Consider the following 16,426-nt stretch of genomic DNA (forward strand, 5'->3'; position numbering starts at 1 on the left):
GGCTGGTGTAGAGAGTGTCAGCCAGCGGGGCCTGATCTGGTTCAGAGGGGTGTAAGGAAACATTGGCCTGAGTTCTCAGGGAAGGGGCACTAAGTAGGTGAGGATGGGGTACTAATCAAGGAGGAGAAAGTGACAGGATGGAAATACCCTAAGGCAAAAAGAGCTTACAGAGTGAAAGGGAGAGTGACCCGAGATCAGGTAAAAGGACACACAGGTGCCAGCCCCAGGAAGCCTGCTGCAGGAGTTAAGATGGTAGTGGGGTGGCGGGGCAGTCAGTGATGGGTTCGGGCAGGGGAGCGGCATGGTCAGCATTTGAGCAGGACCCACAAGTGGAAGAGAGGAGAACGAGCCAGAGCCAGCCTCCGGCATCTCAAGAACACCTGTCAGGAAGCTGACGCACAGTGATACGTAGATGTCCTGGCTGGGCTGCTGGTGAGAAGGGGCACGTGGGCTGTTACTGGTTTCTGGGGTGATGCCATAAGGATGCTCCGGGAGGGACTTCCCTGGTGGTCCACTGTTAAGACTTCACCTTCCAGTGCAGGGAGTGTGGGTTCGATCCCTGGTCAGGGAGTTAAGATCTCACATGCCTCATGGCCAAAAATACCAAAACATAAAGCAGAAGCAATATTGTAACAAATCAATAATGACTTTAAAAATGATTGACATTAAAAAAAAAAGAGAGAGAGATGCTCTGAGAGAGACTGAGTGTATTTGAACAGTAATGTTGGCTAGAGCCTGGACTCAGACAGTCACAGAGTTCGTGGCTATTCCATTTTCTTGAAATATCCCCAAGAGGCAAATCTGTAGAGATATAGTTTAGAGGTTGCCTGGGGGTGGGTTGGGGGGAAGGGGGGGTGAGTGCTAACATGCTCATGGATATGGAGTTTCTTTTGGGGGTGATAAAATGTTCTAGAGTTGATTGTGGAATAGTTGCACAGCTCTGTGACCATACTACTGCCATTAAATTGATACTTTAAAAGGAAGGGTTATAAGGCATGTGAACTGAATCTTGATAAAACTGTTACATTTTTTAAAAAGTAAATATGCTTAGTATATTCAAAATCTAATCTCCTTCCTTTCTTCCACCAATCTGTCAAGTTTATAAGCTTGGGATGGAATATGCTTAGTCCATGAAATGAAGTATAATTATATTGTCACTTGGGTGATAAGAAAAGATTGCAATCCAAAAAGGAAAGATTTGTTTGAAAAAGTACAGACAAAGAGAAAGACTATATGCTGTGTAAGCAAGTCTCCTCAGTTTTATTTATTCTTTTTTTGATTCAACACATTTATGGGACATTTACGAAACACGTGAGACACAATACTAGGTGCAATTTTATGATTTCAAAGCAACACATAAGCATATCTTCCATCACACAGACCCGAGACCAAGTTTCCTGTGGTTTATAACTAGGCTGTCAAGCCTACCATCTTTCTTCCTCCTCACAAGTAACTTACAAGAGCTGACTTTGGCCTATCACCAATTGCTTACAAAGATTAAACACATAATCACATTTGGAAATCTCTTGAGATTTACAGACATGTAAAACACTTTCATAGAAAATTCATAAAAGAGCTGTGTCTTGAACAACGAGTTTGTCTGATAGCACCGTTGAGGATCTTAAACTCATGGGGATTGGGTATTGAAAAGCCATTTCATCACCGGGACTTACAGATCTGCTTTGGTTTTAGAAGGGCGGGAAGCTGACCCAGCTGGGATCAGTAGCCAATGCCAGGCTGATGGCCACTGATGAAACCAGCAGATCATGAAATTGCTGTGGGAGACTCAGGTGTACCAAGGTCAAATCAGAACCCACCACTCATTAGGGCAAACCTGGACCTTAGATCCATGTGACTTAAAAGTGTTGTGGAAAGCCCCATGCCAGGTCCTCAGAACCTGCATCTCCAGAAGAGGGCCAATGATGCTGGCAATCCCAGAAGGTTTGCAAACTGCTGTCTATGACAGTTCAGATCTGCTGTGGATTTCGAAGAGCCCTTTAGAAGAGAGTTGGGACTTTGTAAGTCAGGCCTCTTGGAGGTGTGAAAGAACTCCCTGGGTCTGCTCTAATGGATGGTGAAGGCTTCAGAACGTAGTTGAGTTGGGTTCTGGTGATTCTGCATACAGGAAGGGACAGTAGCCTCTCACCTCATCTTTAACTTAAAGATCACTTCTTTCATCTGTCTTTGGTATTTGCAGGTCACTCCAATGACCTTCCTCCTGGAATTAGCGATGAAGTGGTAAAGTAGGAGGAAAGTTGTGTGTATGGTCCTAGCAAATGTTACTCTGATGGAACAAAATGCATTTAGAGAAAATAGAATTTTCCTTGGGAAAAGAACATAGCTTAGAACAAAAATCAGAAGAAAAAAATTCTAGCTAAACAGTTGAGCCACTAAAACATATGTGTTGCTTTAGGTTTACGGTTTTGCTTCCACTCAGTGTCTGAATTTTCTTATTATTCACCAATATTTATGACTCCAAACATGTCTTATTGTCATTTTTGTTGTTGTTGTTGTTCAGTTGCTCAGTTGTGTCCAACTCTTCTCAACCCCATGGACTGCAGCATGCTAGGCTTCCCAGTCCTTCACCATCTCCCAGAGTTTGCTCAAACTCATGTCCGTTGAGTCGGTGATGCCATTAAACCATCTCGTTGTCTGTCATCCCCTTCTTCTTCCTTCAATCTTTCCCAGCATCAGGGTCTTTTCTGCAGAGTCGGCTCTTCGTATCAGGTGCGCAAAGTACTGGAGCTTCAAAACGACTTACAGAGTAACTACGCCTTGCCAGGCAGATGTCTGAAATTTGATTATGTAACTTGAAGATTTTAGGAATGAGTGAGGGGAAAAATTGGTAGACCAGAGTGGGAAGAACAAACTCAAGATGGTGTATCTGTTCGTACCCCTCTAGACTTGGATAATCCACTTTTAATTGAATCAGTGGGTTTCTTTTAGGTCTCCTCTCTTCACATGGGAGCACAATGAGCTCCACCAAATTCGTTAGAACACAGTCCTTTACAGAGAGAGAAAACTTCAAACAATAGATGTTGTTTCAATAACCACCACAATGGTCCCAAAGCACTAATTGGCTTCAGACAGATAACAAAGGCTGATTTGCCTTTCCTATTGACTTGATGGTTTGCTAGCGCTTTAAAAACACATTACATAAAACCTTAGAAATCTTTTGTGAAGATAAATGTGATATTTTTAAGCAGTGATCCTTCGCTCTTATGATTCAAGGTCTAGAGATGGCTCCCAGACTTCTTGAATCAGGGTGAGCGTAGATTTTCATTTTTCAAGGTAAACAGCACATAAGGGGCTTTATTGTCCTGCCGAGACCTGATCTGTTGTCTTTTCTTGATGAAATGTCTCATCTGCAGGTGGAATTCATTTAGCACAAACTCGTTTTTAAGGCAGTGATACATGTCTATGACTCTGATCATACAGAAGTGCAAGTATCCCTTGTTTTGCAACAATATATCTCCTATAGCAGACTTACAAGACTAAAAACATTTCAACCAAGGCTCAGAGCCTCTTCTTTGGGGTTTCTTAAAAACCAAGGTCTCTGAGGTGTCACTTTGCCCAAACTGTTACCTAATCAAATGGCTGAATGGTTAGTGACTGGGATTCAGTTGCATCACGCTAACTCTGTTCCCTGCGCTCCACCATTTTTCTTGGAATTCTGGGTGACTCAAGGATCCACTTTGCTGTGGCTGTTAAAGAAACCTTGCTCTCAGGGACACGGGTGCATCAAACCTATGCTCAGTACGTCACCATTTCAAGCAATGGAGTGAGATTTCTGCAAGTATGTCCACACTGTCATCAGCCAGACATCCCTTTCCCCACCCGTGATGACAGATGATATGTCAGGTGTTGCTGGAGTTTACCGTGGCACTAGTGGTAACAAACCCACCTGCCCGTGCAGAAGGTGTAGGAGACCTGGGTTTGATCCCTGGGTTGGGAAGATTCCCTAGAGTAGGAAATGGCAACCCACTCTAGTATTCTAGCCTGGAGAATCCCATGGACAGAGGAGCCTGGGGGCCCCAGTCCATGGGGTTGCACAGAGTCAGACATGATTGAAGTGACTGAGCATGCACTCACATTCCATATAGGATCCTCTAAGTCAGCCTCCCCACAGGCAGATGGGCAGACAGGCAAGGCAGCTCCTGGCGTGTGTGTGTGTGTTCACACCGCGAATACGCTAGGAGAAGGCTCGTAGGAGCCTGTATCTATGGTAAATTCTTCTGCTCCTCAACGCGGGGAGAAGATTTTGTGCACCCAGACTTTGGGAAGGAACCCATATCTTTCATTTTGTTCTCTGAAATTCTGCAGTTCTTAGTGAGTTTGACTGATGGGTGAGCCAAGCTAAGATAAGCCCTTTCTGGGACTTTGTATGAGGTGAAGAAACCCCACGAGCTGGGTCAGAAATAGACAGCAGCTATTGCTTTCACACGAGCCTCCTTTATCCCCCGATGGAAGGAGCTGTGCAGGATGGCTCCCAGGTGTAGACAGACCTCAGACCAGGGCCTATTTTGTGCAAAACAGAGGGGCCAGGACTCCATAGAACACCCACCTGGGGTCTGGTCACTAGAGCGGGAGGCCCTGTTCAGACAATTCATCTGAGTACATGAAAAAAAAAAAAGAAAGAAAATAACCTCTAGTTGAACAAATGAAAAGCTAGAACTTTCCTTACCTCTAGAAAAAACAACAACGATTCTAAAGAAGTAGGGACTCTTGTGTATGGAATCATCCAAGAATAGATTAATAGTTGTATGGCCTTGCATGAATCAAGGAGGTGGTTAATTCACCCACTGTGCCGAGTGTTGGGGACACGGCGCACGCAGCTAGGCCAGCATCACCAGCAGTACCACCAGGACGGTGACCAGTGCAGAGGCGCTGGGCGGGGCGCCCGGGGCCGAGCTGGCCGGGTCCTTCAGCATGCACATCACCCGGGACCAGGACCCGTTGTTGGGCAGGGGGGTGACGCCTGTCACTCTGCACATGAGGTTGTAGATATCCACGACTCTGATGGGAGCGGCTCTGAAGTCAGACTTGAAATCTGCAAGGGAAAGGCAAGGAAGTAAGTGGTCAAGGCCACTCCTGGGCTGGGCAGGGCAGAGAGGGGTGGGTCACGCAGTGGAGGGGTTACGCTTGGCATTTCAGCAGCTCTAGAACTGGTAGATCCCCCTTGTCCATGGAGCCTGGCCAAGGGATTGTGACCCTGGAAGGAGATCTGGAAGGTTCTAGGTTGTGAAAGGAAGTCGCTTTTTATGGTTTACAGAGATGTGAGTGTGCGCTAAGTCGCTTTAGTGTGTCCCACTCTTTGAGACCACATGGACTGTAGCCCGCCAGACTCCTCTGTCCATGGGATTCTCCAGGCAAGAATACTGGAGTGAGTTGCCATTTCCTTCTCCAGGGGAATCTTCCTTACTCAGGGATTGAACCTGCATCTCTTATGTCTGCTGCATCTGCAGGTGGGATCTTTACCACTTAGCGCCATGTTTCTTTGAAAGACAAATCAGACAGCAAACTGATTTGTGCATAAGTGTGCTTCCATTGTAACAACAGAGCTTTCCCTGAGGACCCAAAGGCCACTTGAAGCTGCTCATTTCTGCAAGCCTCATCTTGCTCAGCTCCCCAAACCCAATTCGGTTGCAGAGGTCTCTACCAGGCACCTATCTAGCAGGGAGTGGTTAGCCTGGGTGCCCCCAGCTCAAGAATATTTCCCATTTTTCTGCCACGTGGAGGTCCCAGGACTGGACAGAACTGGCAGTGTGGCTAGTGCACAAGCCACAGAGATGGTCTCCTAAGTATGTCTGGAAGATCAGTTGAACATTCCTTGGGAGCTTTTCCCTAGCAGATAAAGTAACTTAGCTGTGGGGAAGATAAAGAAGCTGGTATTGGAGTTGGGGACCCGAATGAAGGCTGGAAGCCATCTCATGAAGGAGAGTGCTTCCACCCAGATGCTGCTCCAGACTCTACGTGGACACAGGCCACCGGGGGCAGGGCTGGCTGCTCACAGCATAGCAAGTAAGGGCACTGAAGGGACCGTCTCTTTCTCCATAGGAGGCAGGAAAGGTGCTGAATGAACATCATCAACTCAATGGACATGAGTTTGAGTAAACTTTGGGAGACAGTGGAGGACAGGGAAGCCGGGTTAGCTACAGTCCATGGGGTTGCAGAGTCGGACAAGACTAAGTGATTGAACAACAAAGAGTGAATACAAGACTTTAGTGATATTCATAAGCCACTTCACATTTAGGTTCCAAACCAGCGCTTCCAACAAAATACCCAAAACTATTGAAGTTGAATTTAGGAGGGACTTTTATCCATCAATAGTGGCTTCCCTGGTGGCTCAGTCGGTAAAGAGTCTGCCTGCAATGTGGGAGAACTGGGTTCTGCCCCTGGGTCCAGAAGATCCCCTGGAGAAGGGAATGGCTACCCACTCCAGTATTCTTGCCTGGAGAATTCCATGGACAGAGGAACCTGGTGGGCTACAGTCCATAGGGTCACAAAGAGCTGGACTTGACTGAGTGACTAACTTTCACTTGGATTATCCATCAATAAAGGCCCAGGCATGTGCTCTTTCAGTCCCTCCATAACTTTTTTAAAAGGTAGATTGGGGGCTGTGAGGACAAGTTTCTATCTTAGAAAATAATCTTTATAATTGCTTTGCTGAAACGATCACATATCCTTGATTTAAAAAGCAAACATCAACGGCGACAGCGATGTGACCCAGAAGTGTCCACACCAAATGCCGCTCTTACGTTAACCCTGAAATTACAAACACAGGAGCAACAGCGAGAACTCTGCCACAGAGTGTGTTAGATCCAGAGCAACGCCTCAAGTGATAGGGTTTGCTCATTTTGAGGTATAAAAGTAGAATTCCATATAAAGAAGTTCACAGGCTTTACAGAGCAGCCTGCAGCCACTCACCAGCTGGATAACCTCAGGGAATGGGCACAGAGATGCAGTTGCAGGCTAGTTGCAGGCTCATGTCTGTGCTCAATAGATGGGAGCTGTTGATATTAATAGAATAAGTGCCCAGCAGGGGAAAGTTCGCATTGAAAATACTTACCCCATAGCTTATGTGAAGTGTTCACTTACTTTTAGGGTATGGAGGGTAAGGATCTGCATTGCCTCAGGGTAACACTAATATCAAACAAATCCAGAGCCACCCTGGGAAGGAGAATGCAGAGCCTGGAGTGCCAGCCCTTCTCATATGAAGGAAAACATTGCAATTAGCTGAGGATGGTGGTTACGCCTCCCCAGAGAAGAATCAGCCTCAGCTAGGAGTCAGTGGCGAGGTGGTCCAATGACACGGAAGACTTATCTCCCTGACTTGCTGTGGATGTGAGGTCATCCTGCCACACACATCACGCGGTGGCCGTGTCTTGTCACATGTGCAGGTGGAGGTCAATAGCAAATCCCCAGCCTTTCAGACGTCTCTTTCTTTAACATTTGGCAAGAAAAATTGAGGTCAGGCTCTTCTGACCAAAAAAAGAAAGTTAGTGGATGGACTTAGGGATTATCATACTGAGTGAAGTAAGTCAGGCAGAAAAGGAGAAATATCATATGTGCTTTGTCACTCCATTGTGTCCAATTCTTTGCGACCTCATGGACTGTAGCCCTCCACGCTCCTCTGTCCATGGGATTCTCCAAGCAAGAATACTGGAGTGGGTCATGCCCTCCTCCAAGGAATCTTCCCGACCCAGGGATCAACCTCGCATCTTCTGCATTGCAGGCGAATTCTTTACCATCTGAGCCCCTAGGCCACCTAGAAATAATGTATGATATCCCTTATAGGTGGATTCTAAAAGGAAACGCTATAAATGAACTTCCTTACAAAACAGAAGGAAGACTTACAGACTTAGGGCAAGGTTAGATTGTTCCAATTAGGAACTGGGGTTAACCAGAGAGAGCCTGTCTTCCAGAATGATTTCCCTTTCGCTTAGCTGGACCAGACTTCCTGACTTCTAAAGCTGTATCTGGGCAGCCGTAGCAATGCTCAGCATCCTGTATAAGTGAGAATCACCTCCAATTAATCAGGAGGGCAGTACGTTTATCTCAAAGTGCAGCTAGATTGTTATTAAAGACCTCGCTCTTAAATTTTCTTCTGCATAAACAGTCAGTGTGTAGAGCTGTTCAATCTTGCATGAGAAGTGAAGCCAGAAACGTGATGGTTTGCGGGAGGCTGTATCTGCCTGGAAACAGTTTTGCAATTAGCCCAGTCCATTTTCATCTGGGGTCGTCTTTCTGTCTATAAAAGACTTGGGCTTTTAGTTTTAAAGGAGCGTATGATGGAGGCCTTTGTTAATGGATAAAAAGCTCCCCGCTGAATTTCAGCTGTTGTAGCTCTGGGTGCTTGGTTTAAAATTTTGGTTTGAGGCTAGATTCGTTTCTGTTTTAAATTCTGCCCAAGATGCTTACTCATAAACACTCCAGCTGACAACTGTTTTGCATTCATGATCTGATTCCTCTCTTTTGGGGAAGGAGGAGGCGATGCCTTTGAATGAAAGCACCCCTGTCTCATGTTCCTCTGTGTAAAGGCCATGGCCTGGGAAGTCTCCACCCTGATCTAGCGGTTGACCTCACAGCATCCTCAAGGCTCCATCCTGAACTGAGTTGGCTTCTGAGCTCCGCAGATCTAACCTGGGGCTTGGCTAACAGGTAGCTGTTACCGGTTGACGGTATCATGAGGGAGCATCCTCTGAATTCTCTGAGGCCAATGTCGTGAACCCAGCTGTGCCCTAGAAATGCTTGCAGCTACTGGTCCTGTTGCTTACTTAAGGACATGAGGACTTGGATGATGTGCGGACAATGATGTGGGCCCACGTGTGTTCCCTGGGCTCAGGCTCCCAGAGGCACCCATGGCGGGGGCAGAAGTTGACGCCTTGTAGCTCTCAGCAGGTTTTTCTCGTGGTTGAGAAAGTGACCCAAGGTGGATGGAATGAAGGAGGGCTCACAAGCATCTCTGTCCAGTATGTTGCGGAGGAGGGCAGGGCTTCCAGGTGTGACCTCTAACCTATCACCTGATAGGAAAGCATGGGCTTTTGTGGGCTGAAACATTTTGATCAAAACATCCAGAAAAAGGAACCTGGACTGTGGATATCAGGGTAAGCTTATTATGTTTAATAAGGAGCGTGGACAACAGGAAGGAAGACGAAGAGCTCGTGATCTGGTCAGCTGACTCTTGATGGTGGTTGACTGCTTTTCACTCTTTTTTTTAAAGGGAGTGTACAGGTAGTAGCATGATTGTTAGAGCGTTTGATAAACTTTTCCAAAATGTGAATTTTACAGTGCTGTATTAATTAAAGCAAATGACCAAATGGGCCCCCCTCTGCCCCACCTCTCTTTCAGACCCAGGAAGACATCGGGTCCAAAAGGGCAAAGTCAATTCGCTCTCATCCTAGACACTGCAAAAGTCATTCTGGCTCATCCTCAGAGTCAGTCGCAAAACCGTTTCCTAGCCTGCCGTGAGCACATCCCAGCTTCTGGTGGGCCCTGGACTGGATGACCCGCACCGGGGTGGCCGCTCTAGACAGAGAGGAAGTGTGGAAGTGTCAGACCCCGTGAAGCGAGCACGTCGACTTTGGGACTTGTGGCTGTCAGCAACCTGGTGCCTGATAAGCTTCCCTGGACATAAGATGACTGTGAAGGGATGTTTTGATGAATTAAGTAAAAAATGAATCACAAACATGTGGAATACATTTTCCTCACCGCGCTTGAGATTTAAAACTTACAGGGAGAAGTATTTGGCCACGTTTGCCAAACCCAAGAAGCATTTGAAAGCAAGCCAGCCAAAGACATTTCGTGGAGACCGGCTGGCTTTGCTCAGCTTTGCTCATAAAGAGGATCCGTAAAGAAATCACTCCAGCCTTTCCGAGCACCGTCAGCCCCTGATGCCTAGGGGAAGGAATGACTAAGATCATGCCTACCGGGTCCGAAGGCCAGGAAGATGCCCCTCATGGTTCTGAGCTCGTTGTCATATCCGTGCCAGCCCCATTGCCAGCCTTCTGCCTTGCGGGTGATGGTGCTGTTCATCCAGAATGGAAGCGACTCTCGATTCTGAAATCAACAAAGCATTAACATCACCCGGTGACCAGGCCAGGGGGTGAGCAAGCATCAGGTTCAAACTACCACCCACCCAGCGCAGGGCTTTCCTGCTCAGGGATCTCAGCCAGGGTTGTCCGACCTTAGCCGGATCACTTCCCACTCCAGGTAGCTCGGACCTTTGGGGGTGGCCCGTTAAATTGCCAAAGAGCCCTAGTTCTGAAGGTCTCTCCTTACACTGGGCTGAACTGTGCCTCATAATCAGTTTCAGAGCCACTAAACATAGCGTGTCAGAGACAGAAGGGATGTGAAAGTGTACCTGTGGTATAATAAAAAATAGAGTTGGCCTTTGTCCCAGGTTCCCTGGCCCAGAGCACCTAAATCCTTGGAATTTCCTGAGTGCTGGGGGTGTTTTGTTATTCATGATGAGTCCTTAGTTCCCATACCTGAGTTTATGCTAATAGGATGGGATGATCTTTGGGCTGGGGGGCTAGATAGCTTCAGGATGGGGGGCTGGTCACCAGAAGAAGCAAGCGTACAAGGAGAGAATTAGAACTTTCAGCCCTCATCTCTGATCTCTAAGACTGAGTTCAACCGTGTGGGTAATGATTTTGTTACCTGGGCCAACCCAGTGAGACCCCACGTAAACTCCCAGGAACAGCAGGGTCCGGGGAGCCATCTGGATTAATGAATAGTGATGGGAGGCTGGTGCACCCGACCTGGGTTCTCTGCACCCCTCGCCACCACACTGTGCCCTGTGCATCTCTTCCATTTGCCTGCCCCTGCGTAGCATCCTTTATAAGATTGCAGTCGTAAGTGTGGCACCTTTCTGAGTTCTGCGATTCATCTCAGTGAATTATCAAAGCCGAAGGCGGGTGGTGAGAACCCTCAGATTTGTGGCCAAGTCAGACACAAGTGTGGGCAGCCGGGGGACCCGGGACTTGGGACAAGCATTCAGATGTGTGGGCCGTCTTGTGGCATGGAGCCTTTAAAGTATGGGTCTGCTCTAACCTGGGATGGTGTCAGAATTGAATTGACATGGTAGGACACCCGATTGCTGTGGGAGAAATGTCGCTGGCAAACACAGCGGCTAATGGAATCGCTTCATTTTTCTAGCCCAGCCTCGGAAGCCCAGAGGCAGCAGGCCTGCACCACCCCAGGAGCCCCTCCACTGGAGGACCACCCCTGTCCTCTGTTTATCCAGCTTCACCCCGAGGAGCAACTCCAAGCACAGAAGTCCTCCTCCTCTCCATTGAGTTAGCCTTTGAAGATGGCCCCATGTTCCTCTCCTCCACGCCTTGTGGATCTTCATGTCCTTTGACCATTCTTCATTCAGGATGGCTTCCAGACCTGTTGCTGCCCTGTCACCCTTCTTTCCTTCAGAACTAAATTTCCCTAGACTATAGTAGCTTACTTGAGAGACAACAAAGCTCACAGGAGGTTTTGCAAATCCCGAGGAGACTAGCCAGCTGGACACAAACCGAGCTCTTCGAGGTGAACTGAGATTTCATTCCTGATAGTCCGTCATCTTCTGGCTCAGCAGGGTTTAATATGACAAGTTTTCCAAATGAAGGAGGTAGAACTGACTGGTCGTGATGAATGCGTGGAAGCAGCACAGCTCAAGGACCAGGGATTTACAGGTCAGCTTCCCTGGTAGCTCAGACAATAAAGAATCTGCCTTCAATGCAGGAGACCTGGGTTTGATTCCTGGGTCAGGAAGATCCCCTGGAGAAAGGAATGGCAACCCACTCCAGTATTCTTGCCTGGAGAATCCCATGGACAGAGGAGCCTGGCAGGCTACAGTCCGTGGGGTCACAGAGACCGACACGACAGAGGGACTAACCCTTTTGCAAGACTTGTAACAGCACATGTATGCCGTTTTGTGTACGGTTCACCAAGAGCCTCCCCCGACATCCACTGGCGTCAACACCTGCTGCGGACGGTATTTTTTTTTTTTTCCCATTTTGGCACAGAGAGGTTAAGTGACACTCTTAAAGTCACGCAACTGTTGGGAGGCAGGGCTGGGCTTGGAAGCCAGGGCGTCAGTCTCCTGGTCTTGGTATACCTTCCAGGACCCCACAGCCAGAGGTCACTGCAGGGCTCCTGTAGCCTGTCCCTTGCCTCTTCATTCACAGAGTGGCAGCCAGTATGGAGATGAAATTTTGAATAGGATGTGGGTTCAATTCCAGTTTGTTGCTTTCCAACTCTGTGATGCTGGGCAAGCTGCATAACTTGTCTGAGCTTCAGCTTCCTTGCTGAATGTGACAACACCTGCCTCAGAGACTCTGAGGGATAACCTGATTGTGTGCTAAGCCCTACACACAGTAGGTGCTCAATAAACAGCCAGGGGCAGTCGCCAGATGCCACCGGCTGCAGGGTGAGGTGCTCGGGGCTTGTGCAGCAGGGTTGAACCCTCCTTTGCTTCTTTAGCTGTCATATCACATTGCACGCCCGTCCCGTCTCACCCCATAAATCGCTCCCTGGCATTACTGCTTTCCAAATCGCACTGTTTCATTGACTCTCTGTTTCCTCAATTTCCATCCCTCCTTCTCCAGCTGTAGCTTGTATTTTTCCATGGGAATATATTTATTAACTTACTGCCTTTCTGGCTTATACCCTCTTTTGTTCTTTGTGGTCATGCTCACGATACATGCCAGCTTAGCTTCGTTTGCTAATTTCACGTGCTGCTCCCCTCCCCATCCCAGTCTACAAGGCAGTGATTCCCAAAGAACTAGGTAGGACATGTCACTGGCGGTGTCACTAATCATGAACCCCATGGGACACACATGTCCCATGGGGGAGGGACAGGTGGAAGGGAGACGAAGACTGCCTGATTTGAAAATTCCAGTCTAACTTCCACATGCAAACATACAGCAACGAGGCATCTCAGCCCTGAAGATGACGGGAGATCTGGATGATTGCAGGTAAAGCCACTGATATTTTTATTAACACGACAATTTGCTCTCGTGAAACAACTGTTCTTGCATTTTTTGTTTTTTGAAACAACTATGTTTACTGATTTCAAAAAGTAATAATAACCTGGCTAGTTATGTGAGAGGCTAAGTGACTGATTACGTGACATAATCAGACTGAGTGGATTACATGACATAATCTAATTACATGACTTAATGAACCTCAAGAAGGAGTTGATGAATTTTCCCCTTGTCCTTCCTGGTGGCTTTCACTGATTCACTTGGTCCTGTGTGCCCCCCCCCCACCCCCCAAAACACACACATTATCACACCAGTGCGGGCCCGTGCAGCCGTGTAATGCACACCTCACACGTGCAGCCCTGCTGGTGAGGCGCTCCAAACCTCCCGCGTCCCCAGGCTGGGGGGTCCTCAGGTTACTGGTTGAGGAGCCTCCATCCCTCCTGAACCTTCCGGGTCCAGGGACCTCCACACAGCGCCACCTAGCGACATCCTGGGGAGGTGCCCGGGCCCTCCAGATGAAAGCGTGCGTGCGTGCGTGCGTGCGTGCGTGCGTGTGTGTGTCTGACTTGGGGCAGTGCGGACACAGAGGAGTCCCTGCAAGGCCAGGGGATCTTGCGTAGTGACTGCATGTGGGAAGCGCATGAGAAGGAAGCACCGTGAGGACGCTGGAAGGAGTGAGGCGGTTTCTCTACGAGGTTGTGCCAGTCAGAGGGGCTGACCAACCGCCCTGGTTGGCCCAGGACTGAGGAGTTCCAGGGATGCAAAAAAAAACAAGACAAAAAAACAAAAAATAGGACTGACCTGGGCAAGCCGGGACAAGTTGGTGACTCTGTCATGAACACTTTCTTGGCAATTCAAATAAAATCTGTGCTGAGTGTCATTTGTCCAGCACCTTCCAGGACCCCACCTCTGTACGGGGTGGATAGCAGTGCCAGGACCCGCCCCCCATTTATGAACCCCTAAACTCGTTCATCGTTTCTAACAGGAAGGACCTGGAAACAGTTCCCCAGGAGGAACACTGTGAGGAACGGCTGTTCCTGTGTTTATAGATGTATGTTCTAGTATTTGGTGCCTGCCTTGTATTTTTGAAGCCTCACTCCACTACTAGCCCCACCAAACGCCTGCCAGCAGCTTGCTGAACTGGGGAAGCCAGGCGATTACCTGTGAGATGCATGTTTTGGTTTCTAGACTAGACCTTTATCTCATTCATCCTTGGCATTAACAACAGCAAAAAGTAGCCTTCACTCTACCCCCAAGATCGGCAAACCAGTTAATGAAGTTTGTTCAGCACTTGCCGGGACCCATCTCTTTGACTCGGCATTTTTGGATTCCTTTCTAGAGCTGAGCTGAGCTGTCGGGGGTGGGGTGGGGGCACAGTCAGAAATGGGGCTGGCGCTGGGAAGGAGGGTCGGGGTGACAGGAGTGATGGAAGGCCGGGGAGGAGCAGAGGGCGGCCTGGACAGTCTGCAGTCACTGCTGTCTGTCTGACTTGCAGTCACTTGCTTTGGTGAACTGTCCGGCATTTACTCACTTCGCACTGTTGCATTTGGAGACTATATTAGCACATGCTGTTCTCACCGGCTCCTTTCAAGTTCCCCTGGGTGCAGATCAGAAAATAGTAGCTAAGCCACAGAGAAAATTATTCCTGAGGAGGCAGGAGGGTCACCAGGTCTGGGAAAACATCTGGACACCAGCTCTCGCCTCACACCCCAAAATGACTTCTCCTCTGACAGCCAAGGAGGTGGAAATCCGTCCTCCGGGGGTTCTGTCCCCTGACCACAGGCGCTGGTGGCTTGTCTGCCTGGCCCTGCCCTGCCCTGCCCAAGCGACCTTCTCTTCCGTCTTTCCCTGGAAACACACTGCCTACACTGCTGGATCCCAAGCCTGGCTGTGCACACAGCACCCTGATTTTATCCCAAGTCTCACTTTGGGTGTTTGGATTTGCAGGTGGGTTAAAGCGGCAACTCTGGCTATTTAATAGTCATCCCCTGGGTGGCTGGGATGCAGCGTCCGGCCTGATAACCACTGGGAGTCTTTCACCTGGCGTTTGTCCTGGGCTGTGTTCAACGATTATCTGTCCATTCCTGAGAATGTTTTGTCTTACGCTGGTTGCCACGCCGAGTCTGTGTTTCAGCTGCTGTGGGTGCAGAGTCAGGCTCGGAGTCGCTCACATGGGCTGCTTTCCAAAGAGGCATCGTGGCAGCCGACTGGCTTTTCCCAGGATTGTTGGCCGGCACCAGGTTCACCGATGGTTACACATCTTGACCGCCATCCCTCACGTCAGCCCCTGACAGTGCAATTCCTGCTGAGAAGTGGGGTCAGGGACCCGGGTGTCCCCTCCTTCTCTCTGGATGAGGCCTCTCACCCCTTGTCTAGGGTGCTGGGGAACAAAGGTGCAATCAGGTCCAATTAAAATCAGTAAGTAAAATGTGAACCCCTGTCTGAGGTTTGTGACGGGCCTAATACAAATGCAATCGACCCTATTCCCCCAGGTCAGGGTTGTAACAGGAGCTTCCCCTGCCCTCCACAGTTCAATAAACTCACAGCATCTCAGGCTGGAAAAGGCACCCCGTGATGTCTTGGAAGAGGCCTCAGTCAGGACTCTTGCGGAAGGAAGCACGGTTTGGTTGACTCCGGGGTTTTGCTGCCAGGGTTAAGGTCGAGCTAGGTGACAAAGCGCCGTGTCTCATCACCATTTTAAACCCTCCTCCCGAGAGGCTTCCTGTGGGGCTGCCGGCAGCGGTGGTCACAGACCCTCAGATGTGTGTTTGCCACACACTGCTGCGAAGACAAGTCCCCCCAACTGTTTCTCCGTCTTAGAAGGCCACCTCTTTCTAGAACAGAATGTAATGTCTTAGGCCCCAGACCCTGGTCTCACCCTGCCAAGCCTACTGCCACATGCGACCTCGTTCTGGAAATTGCGAAATGCCAGACAGCAGGAGCAGCAGGGTCCAGAGGCGGCAGAATTCCTCAGAGAAGAGAGAAGAGCTGGAGCAGGGCGCCCAGCGGGTGAGCTGGCTTTTACTTCTTCTTTCTCCCAAGATCGTGTTTGCTGAAGTGCGCCGAGGGTGAGGAGGGCATCGCGTGCCCTCCAACGGCTTACAGTGACGACCCTGGTCTCCGCCAGAAGGCAAGCGGCTTCCAGCCCCCGACACAGGCATCCTGGACCTCCGGCACCCCGGGCCCGCAGGAAACCACTCCGGCTGCCACTAAAACTCAGGAGCCACGCTCTCCAGCTTGTCTTGATTTCCCCAAGTATTTTGGGCCCGGGCCTAACTGCCACTCAATCCCAGGCCTGAGAATTGAGCCTGGCATTTCATATCCTTTGCTGGTTTTTGAAATAAATCTTTCCTCAGGAGACTAATATGGGCCTTTTTTTGGAATCTGAAGCCTGCATTTGCTGCATTTCTCTCCACACAGATGAGAGTCCGGAGGATCCACAATGAAGC

General features: G+C 49.0%; 1 protein-coding gene and 1 long non-coding RNA gene across 2 annotated transcripts in view; one reads left to right on the forward strand and one right to left on the reverse strand.

Annotated features, from left to right (window-relative positions):
* The window catches only part of LOC122432497, a 35,853-nt gene extending 22,127 nt beyond the window's left edge, over positions 1-13,726 (forward strand). Inside the window, exons 3-4 of the long non-coding RNA XR_006266845.1 lie at positions 9,352-10,105; positions 11,161-13,726. This is a non-coding gene — a long non-coding RNA (uncharacterized LOC122432497). The remainder of the gene's footprint in view (positions 1-9,351; positions 10,106-11,160) is intronic.
* ENPP6 (ectonucleotide pyrophosphatase/phosphodiesterase 6) overlaps positions 1,235-16,426 on the reverse strand; it is an 81,082-nt gene continuing 65,890 nt past the window's right edge. The window contains exons 7-8 of the mRNA XM_043454458.1: positions 9,930-10,059; positions 1,235-5,050 (exon numbers count right to left, since the gene is read on the reverse strand). Of these exons, the coding sequence (XP_043310393.1) occupies positions 4,836-5,050; positions 9,930-10,059 (345 nt within the window). The 3' untranslated portion in view covers positions 1,235-4,835. The remainder of the gene's footprint in view (positions 5,051-9,929; positions 10,060-16,426) is intronic.

This window comes from Cervus canadensis, chromosome 31, assembly GCF_019320065.1.
Source record: "Cervus canadensis isolate Bull #8, Minnesota chromosome 31, ASM1932006v1, whole genome shotgun sequence".
Lineage (NCBI taxonomy): Eukaryota > Metazoa > Chordata > Mammalia > Artiodactyla > Cervidae > Cervus > Cervus canadensis.